Source organism: Brachyistius frenatus, unplaced genomic scaffold (genome assembly GCF_029030835.1).
Source record: "Brachyistius frenatus isolate BFR_SWC_R1_liver_20210118 unplaced genomic scaffold, ASM2903083v1 Contig_42, whole genome shotgun sequence".
Classification (NCBI taxonomy): domain Eukaryota; kingdom Metazoa; phylum Chordata; class Actinopteri; family Embiotocidae; genus Brachyistius; species Brachyistius frenatus.
The window spans coordinates 2,330,723-2,342,472 of record NW_027210641.1 but is presented as its reverse complement, the minus strand read 5'-3'; the positions used below and the strand labels follow the sequence as shown (position 1 = coordinate 2,342,472).

Genomic DNA, 11,750 nt, shown 5'->3' with positions numbered 1-11,750 from the left:
AATTTGTACTTTACTGCCTCCTTTCCTGTCTAGAAGCATCCGAACATTATATTTTGTGTTTATGTATGAGGTATTTATTTAAAAGTTATAATTTACGCCTGGCAGCGGAAATTGTGGTGAAGTCTGTTTCTTTGAATCATCAGAAGGATGAATGACTGAGTTAGAAACCCACCCAGTACATTTACCGTTGGACTCTCACTGTGAAAGTAATTACATTGGAGATCAGGTATGCATGTGACATTTCAGTAAAAGCATAGAAAAGGAAGTCGTTCACCACCTTCTGGAACATTGTTCATCACTGAGTTTGTTTTTACAGATGGCAGGAACCACCAAAGCTTAAGAGGAGAGATTGCTCATGTTTTCTGCCATCTCTTTATCTTGAACTTAAGCCTGTCCTGTCCTGGGTGTTTAGGCTACATTAAGCTCTGAATGAAGATCATGAAATGCAATACCAAAAATTACTTTGATTTGATTGATTAGAAAAAGTTATGTTAATCATTGTGCAAATTCTTCATTAAAATGATCACTATTATAATTTTTTTATCGATGTTCTTAATACTGCTGGTTACTGAGAGTTACTCACGCCAAAAGAAGTGTCCCATGTCTTCAGCAAAAATGTTGATTTATATATATATATATATATATATATATATATATATATGGGCATTTGTGATGTTTTGTAGACCAAAGTATGAGTTAATTAATTGAGAAAATCTCCAGTACATATATACATTATGACTAGTTGCATAGATAGATAGATAGATAGATAGATAGATAGATAGATAGATAGATAGATAGATAGATAGATAGATAGATAGATAGATAGATAGATAGATAAAACAAAATAACAAAAAAAGATACATTTTGAAATTTGAATTCACAAATTTCCCTGAAATTATTCAAGAATTTAAGTCATGATCAATTCTTGATAATTACAGCAACAAAGACTTCATGTTAAAGACCACATGCTTATTGTTTGCGTGCAGACAAGGGTGCATATTTTTTAAACATAACGATTAATAAACGTGACAAGACTAACACGCACGCAAAGGAGGGAGGCACTGACGTCAGTAAAGACTTAACAGGTATTTACCAAACCCCTAAACAACACTACAGCCTTGGCGGTCGGCCCAGCTTTAGTGGTAAGTACAATATATACCACAACCGCTCTCTGTTTAGGCAACATTTATATTTTGTATTCATAGAACCCGTATTTAGTTTTCTTGGGCTAATATTTGAATTTGAGACGCTGATGAGGTTTATTTAAACTGATGAGTTGAGAATGTTGATCAATGATTTAATCACAAGCACAGAAATGAATGTTTGCCAATATGCAGTTAGCCATTTGAAATGCATTTAATTATGTGATGTTAATATGTCATGTTAAGTGTCTCGACTGGCCTTTTTTTTTTTAATTCGAAATATGCATAACCTAAATTTAGTGTACCTCTGTCAGCGATTTTATTAAAAATGTGAATTGACACAAAGCTTAATAGATAAATCCCAGTGAAGCAGCTGACCTGTGTTTGGTCTGTGCAGATGGTCCCGGTGCTCATTAACGTACCCGTGGCCACAGTGCTCGTGCTGTCCTGCTTCTGTGCGGTGCCGCTGCAAGGCCAGAAGCCGGGTCAGGTGGACCCGTTGAATGCCAACCGGGCCAACCCGCAGTGCTGGGACTCCTCCTCGGCTCTGCTGCTGGAGATGCGCTCTCCGAGGATTGCTGACACGGTGCCCGCCTTCTGGGAGCTCATGGAGTCCCTCGGGTCGTCAGACAACAGCAAACACACGGCGCTGTTCTGGGACCTGGCCCAGGTCTTCTGGGACCTCTATCTGGACTGCGTCCTGTCCAGGAGTCACGGCCTGGGGCGGAGACACAGCACCGCGGTGCACTCGCTCATTACAGACAGTAAGTGCTCAAAAACACATTTTACTTCTAAAAGTTTCCTCTCAATCAAATCAGCGGAATTATAGATCTAGAAATTGAAAGTAAATGAAAATTACAAGCAGAATCTGTCAAATACCTTGAAAAACGTGGGATAAGTGTACCAGCAGACTGGTGGTGCTTTAAATGGAAAGAATAGTCACTAGTAATAATGATTAGATTGAGAATTTATTTTGTTGTTTTTCTAATTATTATCTATTTTCAATTTTATCTGCATGTAATGAATCAAATATTAATGGAGAAATTTGTGAAATAATACTCACTTGTGAACTAAACCATTTGCAAAGTATATAAATACTTATAGAAGTTAGTTTCAGTCATAGAGCAGCAATAAATGATGGTGAATTATTCCACTCAATCCCACATTATTAAAAATTAATATTACATTGAGTCTCAGCTGCTTTGAATCATTTTGCAGCACAATAAAGGTCTTTATATTTTTTTCACCGTTTTTCAAGTCCACATTGAAATCGTTAAATTAACTCAAAATGTGAATCAGAACTGAAACTCCAGACTTTCACGTGTAGACGTCATGATATCAATGCATGCTGTGACAGAATCAGACCTGTTAAATATGTTGATGCAAAATTAGCTCATTTCTTAATGATTTTCTTATAAATCGTAAATTTAGCCATAAAATCATTTTAAATGTCCTATCTGCTCCGAAATTAATAATTGTATGACTATTGTGTGAAACAAAAGTGAGAGCACCTAACAGCTTTCAACGGTATTGACATATTCCCTCTCAGGGTAAATGCTTTGCTTTTCCTTGTTCTGAGACGCTGGCCGTGTTGGTCCGTCTGTCAGTGAGAGGGGTGAGGGATGTGTGGACGGACGTGCTTCCAGCTGACAGCTCTTGTCCTGTTCACACCTGGCATTAAACTGCATTAAACTGCATTAAACTGCATTAAACTGCATTAAACTGCATTAAACTGCTTCTTGGGTCTACAACTCTTAAGTATTGGTGTCAATGCACCCAAGATGATACAGATCAGAGCGCTGAGACGACGTTCAGCATGTTTGGTCCACATATGGGCCACATTAAAGCAGTGACTACACAAACGTATGCTGAGCATATGAAGGACCACCTACTCAACTGATGTCCTCTGTTTAAACGGAAGTCCACATCGTTTGGTGCCAACATACCGGAGTACGAAGAGGAAGTGGCTTTGATTTCTTCTTCTTCTTCTTCTTGCATCATTTAAAAACAACACATTTGGTCTTTGTAAACGTTAGTGATGGACTGTGTGCGTTTATTTGCTATATGTATGTCTGTAAATGTGTTCTGTTGTAAGGACCTTGCCATGTTAAGTGCCCTGACATGAATTTTGTTGTGATTCGGGCAGGTGTGAACTGACCGACTTAGAGCTGTCCACTTGTGAACAACCAGGACAGCTATTAATGCCAGGTGTGGACCAGGCCTTAGCCTCTGAGGATGCTGAATGTAGGTCAAACACAAGCAAACCAAAAGCAGATTCAGGCCCCTCTCCAAAACTCCTGTTTATATGACTGAAGAAAGGAACTAATCTGGGTTACAACTTTGCATTGATGTCATGTCTGAAGATGCAGCGAGCTCATCTGATTGAGTGCTGAAGTATCACACGCGTCATCAATCCACAGCAGGACCGACTTCTCCCTCGACTCTGTTCTTTGAATCGGAGCCGAGAACATGGTTAGTGCCTCGTGGTGTATTGTTGGATATGAGTTTGACTATAAAGCTTTTCCCTCAATATATAGTACGATGATGATCTCCATATCCCAAAGTTGTTGCCTCCCCTCGTGTCCCTCGACAGGACTTTCCTGCTGTTATACTGGCACTGCTATGTCAATGGCTCCCAGCCTTTCTTGTTGTTTACTCCATCTTTCACTCCCATGGAGACACGCATTGCTGCTTGCCTGTCAAAGAAAACATCCCAGTATTAGCCAGCTCTTGCTGATCCCTCCTTTACAACATAAAAAGGTTTCCCTCCTCCAGGCAGTTGTCCTCTTTGACCTGGACGGTTGTTACTCCCCCTTTGTTGCAGCTCCTCTGCAGTCAGACCTCTGCAGCTGATGCTGAATGTTTCCTGGAGTTTAGCCTTCCCAAGTTTCCCCACCTCGCTCACTTTTCTTCTTAGTTCACCTCAATGCCTCCCTGCTGCTGTTCGCAGCCAGTTTAAAACCGTATTGGTGACATACAGGACGGTAAAGAATTCGGCCTTCCTACCTATAAAGCTAAAGTCCGACCGCTGTGTTCCTCTGCCCCTGGACGCTCAGCTGTCCCTTCCCTCAGAGGACCTCATCTCAGTCCAGGCTTTTCTCTGTTTTGGCTCCACAGTGGTTGAATGAACTCTCAACTGTGGATCTGATTCACTGGCCATCCTCCAGTGCAGGCTAAAAACCCACTTTCAGACTGTACTCTGTTAGCACTTTGTAGTTGTTATGTATACAATCATCTGTTGTATAATACTCACTCTTTTTCTCTCTCTCTCTCTCTCTCTCTCTCTCTCTCTCTCTCTCTCTCTCTCTCTGGTGTGTGTGTGTGTGTGTGTGTGTGTGTGTGTGTGTGTGTGTGTGTGTGTGTGTGTGTGTGTGTGTGTGTGTGTGTGTGTGTGTGTGTGTGTGTGTGTGTGTGTGTCCTCTACAGAGTCCTTCAGGTTCAACCGCTCTGGAGTGAAGTCGCAGGCGTAGCTGAGTGTCAGAGTGAGACGCGGAGGACACATCAAGACCCCGAAGACCAAACCGAAATAAAACACACACCAGCTTTTGTCAATATTTTCTCTCCTACTATTTTTCACTATAATGCCCTTACAGGTAGGATATCTGTGGTTTTCAATAATGAGTTTTGTTAACTTTTATTATAGACAAAGACAACAGGGTTGAGGTCTCCATATTATTTTTATATATTTGGACACGTTGAACTTTACTATCACACTTTTCAGGACCGCCTCCAAAAGATAAAATGATTATCCCTTTTTTTAATGCCATCATTGCACCAAGAACTGTATTGTTGCCAAGGTGACGTACATTACAGTTTAGGACACTCTGTATCAAAATTGTGATTAAACATAAAGTATGTTCGGTGCGCTCTTATGTTTATTTTTGACATTACCCTGCAAGTCAGGCCATGTTTCTGCTCCTTAAAGTAATGTTGTTATGTTTGTTTGTTCATTTTAAGTACAATAAATGCATAGGTCATGGCTGCAAGTCGTTTGTCCGTGACAATTCAAATTTACACTTGGGAGTAAATGATGACTGAGCTAAAGATGACACTTACTGGAATTAATCGATCCACATTTGAACATGATATAAATTATAGCCTATTCTGTAAATTACATGCAAGGAGATAATAGTTCATAGTTATTTCTGAATCATTTTCTGATAAAAAAAAATTAAAAAAAAACGTTAGTCCTAATTATACATAAAACAGAGACAGTGTAGATTTAATATACTTTAAATGAATTAATCACAATTAATAAATGTGTAATGGTATATATTTAGTTCAGCATGCTCTGGCATTAGTCGACACCCTTATTAGCAGTACTACAGAACAGTATCTGCCATCCATCAATGTATTTAAATTGTCCTGTTAATGACCATCATATTTAATCAGTAGAAATGAGAGGTAAACTTCTTTTTAAATCTTCATCGTGTTTCACATGAACTTCACAGCCCAACCTCGATGAATCATTGCTCTAATCAGGATTTACTGGCTGTCTCGCGCACCCGTTTGAAAAAGGTGATCGCGACAAATCTTTTCAGATCGTTTTTGATCTCATCTAGTGCCTTTATTTCAGTGGTTTGTTGTTGTGTACTGTGATTGTAGGTTGCTTTTAATATTATTGTGTTCTGCTGTTAATTTCTATTGTGACGCACTTTGTGACTTCGTCTGTGAAAGGTGCTTCATTAAATAAACATACTTACTCTTGTGCAAGCCTATGGTGGAACACGTGCTCTTGGAGATCTCCAAATAAGGGCACGTTTATCATCCAGATGGCAGCACCATCCAGTAGGAGTTGACTCAGGCAGGTCATGCGCGCTCTCACTGTCAGTTTCGGTTTCCTCTGTTGAACCCTCTATGATACCAGCAGCGTCCGAAGTTCCGCGTCTCTGTCAATTTCCAGTTGGAGATTTAAAAAAAAAAATATTTCAGCAGCCTGCGGACTACAGTAGCTCTGAAATATGCTGACGTGAACAACCAACATCCCTTTGCGTCAGACCAGCTGAAAACCGTCTCCAAACAGGTATCGTTGCGCAACATTTCGAGTTTAGAGATTGTGACTGAGGCAGCAGTTCGTGTGTTGAAGTGATCATGTAGTGGCATGTCAGGCTGGTTTGATATCTACAGATGGTGTGTGTGCCACTTCTATTTGTCTACAATATTGACCTCTTCATTTATTTGTCCTGACATGAGATTTATTTTGCAACTGGCTTAACACTTCCTGTGTTTGACACACACACACACACACACACACACACACACACACACACACACACACACACACACACACACACACACACACACACACACACACACACACACACACACAGAATTACAGGCTAAATCAGTTTTAACATGTTGACAAGTCAACTATGAGTCACAACACATTCACAGAATCTCCTCCAGGATGCACAAAATATCACAGTTTCTGCTGCCAGTTTCTCCAAATAAGTAAAACAAACGAAGGAACAACTCCACGTGAGGCCCAAGAAGTCTGAGTGAGTCTGATTCTGCTCTGATTGCAGGAAATGGAATTCCAAAAGGTGCTGCTGGAGGTCGGTAAGGAGCTGAGAGCACATGAGGTCAAAGCTCTGGCTTTTCTTTGCATGGACCTCCTGAGCCGAAACCCGACCAGGGTGGAGACAGCCGGTGACCTCTTCTCTTGTCTGGCCGATAAAGACTACCTATCACCTGAGAAACCAGAGCTGCTGACTGAGCTTCTCCTCACCATCCAACGCTGTCGTCTGGTCCGCGAGCTGCGCCTCCCTGACCAACCAAGTACAAGCATCTCTCCCTACAGGTGGGCCGCCCCACATCGTCAGTTCGTCTTTGTGGTCGGACTCAAGAGTCCACGGGGGAAAAAGAAATGACACCAAACAAGGCACAACACATGCGACTAAAAAGGAAAAGTTTTCAACTTTCATAAAAGACAGTTGTACCAATGTTTGCACAGACATGATTGACTTTGTGACAACACTAAAACTTGTTGTGGTGTGTGCAGGAGTATCTCGGTACTAATTTGGAATCGTGTCATGGAGCTTTATATGTAACAACAGGATGAGTCATTGTTATGAGCCGGGAAAAGGCAGGGAGTTGAACCCTGTCTCAGTGAGCGTATGATCACCTGTGGAACTTTTTGTGGCTTAAAAGTATCTTAAAGTCTTCGTTGGTTGCATGGCCACAGCTTCCTGCTGAGATACACACAACCCCTGTGAAACTTTTTACACTTTGGTTTGTGTCCTGCTGAACAAACAAAATCGATTACATGTACTTCCTAAACTGTGCAACTATTTCTGTAATTATGGATCGGCCTTAGTAATAATGACCAAACTGTAGTGACCCAAAAGTAAAAGTGTTCTCTGTCATTCCAGGAAGCTGCTTTACAGCCTGTCTGAGGAAATCACCAATGAAGAGTTGAAAGACATGAAGTTCTTGTTAGACAAAATTATCTCACGCAGAAAACGAGATGAAAATGTTGTGAGTGCTTCTTTAGAAGTTCAATGTTAGAAATTTTGGTTTGCTGTTGGTGTAAAATCTGAGTTGTTTTTTTTAGGCATGAAAATCCCATAGAAGTCCAAATCCTACAAACATGCCTATTATATATCTGTAGGTTCATAACATTTTAAAGTTGAATAAAAAATACATTTTTGATTCGGTATCAGGCATATCATAGATATTTGAAGGTAATTATATCTGATATACAGTTAAATTTGATATGAACCTCAGCTGCATAAAATATGTATTGTTTGATAAAAAGTAGTGTAACTGTACGTTTGCATAATTTTTCAGACTACACTGGAAGTCTTCCTGGAGATGGAGCACATGGATCTCATCAGTAATACTAATCTAAACACACTGGAGACCATATTGAAGTCAGTGTGTCCCATGTTGAATGAAAAGATCAACCAGTTTAAAGCACAGCAGGGTGAGCTACTCGTAACGGCAAACGTAGGATGGAAGAGCAGACACCGGAGACAGCTGCAGGTTTTTACTGTCAGAGGGTTCACTTCAAGATTCAAAGGGGACGCTACACACAGGAAGAGGAATTAGAAATGTGCAGACAGTGAGTGGTGAGGTGAGAACAGCAGCAGAGGAGGCAGCAGGGCTGCCGACAAGTCAGTTCAAGGGACTTTACTTTGACTTGCATTTTTCTGAACGGTGATCTTTCCAACCTTTATTGTAGAAATTGAAGGTTATATACAAAGTGGTAACCTGTAACTTTAATAACTTACAGTGTTGAGAGTTTCAGTCATTCTGTCACATATGATTTTAATATTTACTGAATCATCTGTCTGCAAATCACTTTTCGATTGATTTTTTTCTTTCTTTTTTTTTTTTTTTGCCGCAGTACCTCACAGCTGCCTTATAGCTCAAGAAACGGGTCGACAAAGGTCTGCGTCTTTTTCTGCACCAAACCAGGTACATGTTTTGACAGTTTCAATCCCTCTAAGCTGCAGTGGAAGATTCCTACTACAACATTATCTTCACACTTTTCACTTTTGTTCTGTTTCTGTTTGTTCTCTCTCTCATCAGGATGATCAGTCTTTAGCGAGGACTCGATCGTTGACTACGGTAAGAAACTGTCAGTATTCAGTCATTAAAATTCAGGGGACATTATATGCCAATAAATTCAAATCCTGATATTTCTTTTTCTTTTTCTTTTATTTTTATTTTAAATTTCTCTTGTATCCTGCACAGTCCTCCATGAATTCTTCCAGCACCTCTGTTGGTGAGTTGTTTATGTTTTTCTCCAAACGTTTAAACACAAAGATGTAGTGGATTCATTTATTCATAATCTATTTTCACTTTTAATAGATTTCCCTGATGCTGGAGATGAATGTGAGGGCCTGTCACATCCACTCGGTCATTTAAGCCTTAGAACAAGCGACTCTGCTTTATTGAAAGGTGCTTATAAGTATGTTCTCTATAAAGTCATGAACAAAACGAGATGTCAGACCTTTGAAATATTCAAATATATTTACTGTCCCTTCCTTTTCCCTGAAATTAATGCAATTATATGTCCCATAGGGACAAGTAGTAGTTTGGAAAAGCTGCCATCGCATGACATCAAGACCTCCCCAGAAACGATGCCACCTCAGATTACAACAACAAATACTGAGGTATTTTATTTAAGATTTATTATTTATACAAGTATATATGTTCAAATAGATGCCTGAGTAGAGGACCCACTGCTCAGTTTTGACCTGAGGCCCCCTAGTGAGTTAATTCTTCCCTGCATGTGCTGATGAAAGCTAAAGTTTGAACATGTAATTTATGGTGAAGCATGTGAATTATAATTTTACAAATGTTACTCTTAATCCTTAAAGTATTTAATCTGGGTTATGGATTTATCTGTGCAGGGTTTGGGAACGTATTCCATGACTGGAGAAAAGAGAGGTATCTGTTTGATAGTCAACAACAATGACTTCACTGGATCCAGTGTGTATCTCACGGAGCGAATAGGAACCAAGCTTGATGAAGGTAAGCGAAAGTTTGATTCACTTTGAAAATCTCTTAATAAAACAGGTGTGTGTTTCCCAGCCCTGCTCTGCGTGTGTGTGGAAGTACTGTTTCCATGTGTATCTTCCAGAAAGTCTGCAGCGTGTGTTTGAGTGGCTGGGCTTTGACATCCGCCTCTACAGAGACTGTAGCGGGGAGAAAATGCTGTCCATCCTTAAGCAGCTCAGCAGCACAGACCACAGTCAGATGGACTGTCTGGTCTGCTGTGTTCTCAGCCACGGCCTAGAGGGAAGCGTGTATGGTGTGGACGGCCAGACTGTCGAGCTCAGGCAGCTGACGAACCCATTCGATGGAATTAACTGCCCCTCTTTAGTAAAAAAACCCAAGCTGTTTTTTATCCAGGCCTGCCAGGGCCGCAGCGAGCAGAAACCCGTGTGCATTGAGGAGGATAGCCCTCACTTCAGTCTGTGTTGTAATGATGATTTCAGAGCCTCCATCCCGGCTCATGCAGATTTCATCATGGCAATGGCCACTGTTCCTTCTTTTGTCTCCTTCAGAGAGAGGAAAAACGGCACTTGGTTTATTCAGTCATTGTGCCAAAACCTCGTTCAGATGGTGCCCAGGTTAGTAAGACAAAGTAAAAGACACGTGAATGTGATGGTAATTTTTGCAGTGGGGAAGAGAAAGTACATTCACTTAAAGAAATAATGTATTTACAATTTAATTTCCTCACTTCTTACTTTTCATTTCGTGCTACATTATACTTCAAGAAGCTGATATGCATGTATTTTTTACTTTAGATGCCAAAATCCTGAACTTTTACTTGGCTATTTTATATTGTTGTTACAGAAACAAAAATTAAATTTTGTGTTACTAATGTGATATATGTACATTGCAATTAGTCTGTAGTTTTTTAGGCCACCATCTCACTTTATATCTTTTGTTTTTCCCAGAGGGTGCGACCTTGTGTCTCTGCTGACCAAAGTGAATGAAGATGTGAGCAAGAAGTCTGATTCCACTGGGGAAAAAAAGCAGATGCCTCAACTAACCTTCTCACTCAGGAAGAAAGTGATCTTTCCAGTCCCCAAAGCCGTTCCTCCAAATCTGACGCACTGACGACACTTAACTTACATTCACAAATGCTTGTAAGTGGTGGAAGTTTGCTATGATATTTTTTTAAGATGTAGAACGTGTTCAAGACGGTCCAAGCTGGCGTCATACACAGATACACACTGTCTTCCTCCTTTTAAAGCATTGCCAAAATTAAGCACTTTTTTGAATTTTAATGTTTACCTTAATGAACTGCATGAGCTAATCATGCACATAGATGCAGGAGTAAAACATCCAGTTCTGAATATGTTCTCTTTTATTTTACAATCATTTTTAGCCAGTAAGTCCAAGTATACAAGCAGCAGACTGGCATATTGTCTTTTTTTTTTTTTTACACAGTTTACACACAGTTGTCACATTAGAAATACGTTCAAACGGAGGTTTTTTTTTCTATTAACCAAATGACACATTTTTAATGCATTTCCATTTTGAAAACATTTTGTAATTTGAATGTGTTATTTACGTTTGGTTTCGCATAGATGCATTAAAAAAACAACTGTGGCGTAAAATGTTTTTTACAGTCTGTTTCATTCATAACTTCCTGAGTCTTTAATACATAATCCCTGTGAAGCTGCATCACTGCTGCTGGCTTTGTTCCTAAATATTTTCTGTGCAATACTCTGGCCAACAAATAAAAATGCAACAAAGCGTTAAAAAGTTAAAAAGACAACTCAAAATATTAACATCACAAAACCAAAGTAAATCAGTAATCTCTTTTTAAGTCTGCATTTAGTAGGTGTATACACACATGCTTTTGTACTTGCCTATTTCAGTCCCATAGCTTTGCAATAAAAAAGATTGCATCATACAAATATACTTACAATATAGATTAGACCTACCAAGGATTCACTGAAAAGAGTTAAACATGATTGATCAGCGGTCTTGCGCTCTCATCCGTGGTGACGAGTACAATAGAGTGAGAAAATAGATCTAAAGAGACTTTAGAAATGTTATCAAATATTTTCAATATCACTGACTAGTGCTGCACTGCATACACAACAAGAACTGTGTTTCCTATATTTCTGTGGCAATAATGGC

At 39.7% G+C, this 11,750-nt stretch overlaps 2 protein-coding genes across 3 annotated transcripts; both read left to right on the top strand.

The window, feature by feature from the left end:
- Nucleotides 1-1,539: 1,539 nt before the first annotated feature.
- Nucleotides 1,540-4,612, top strand: LOC138623120 (protein FAM237A-like). The gene is made up of 2 exons (XM_069702422.1): nt 1,540-1,906; nt 4,569-4,612. The coding sequence occupies exons 1-2, from the start codon at nt 1,540-1,542 to the stop codon at nt 4,610-4,612; spliced, it is 411 nt and encodes a 136-aa protein (XP_069558523.1).
- Nucleotides 4,613-5,991: 1,379 nt separating this feature from the next.
- casp10 (caspase 10, apoptosis-related cysteine peptidase) lies at nt 5,992-11,221 on the top strand. 2 transcript variants are annotated; one of them, XM_069702613.1, is made up of 12 exons: nt 5,992-6,165; nt 6,668-6,942; nt 7,514-7,619; nt 7,932-8,067; nt 8,491-8,561; nt 8,676-8,714; nt 8,841-8,871; nt 8,958-9,047; nt 9,171-9,262; nt 9,503-9,623; nt 9,733-10,225; nt 10,556-11,221. In XM_069702613.1, the coding sequence occupies exons 2-12, from the start codon at nt 6,671-6,673 to the stop codon at nt 10,716-10,718; spliced, it is 1,614 nt and encodes a 537-aa protein (XP_069558714.1). In that variant the 5' UTR covers nt 5,992-6,165; nt 6,668-6,670; the 3' UTR covers nt 10,719-11,221. The 2 variants fall into 2 exon arrangements, with proteins under 2 accessions (XP_069558714.1, XP_069558713.1); XM_069702612.1 differs by having other exon boundaries at nt 8,958-9,262.
- Nucleotides 11,222-11,750: the final 529 nt, after the last annotated feature.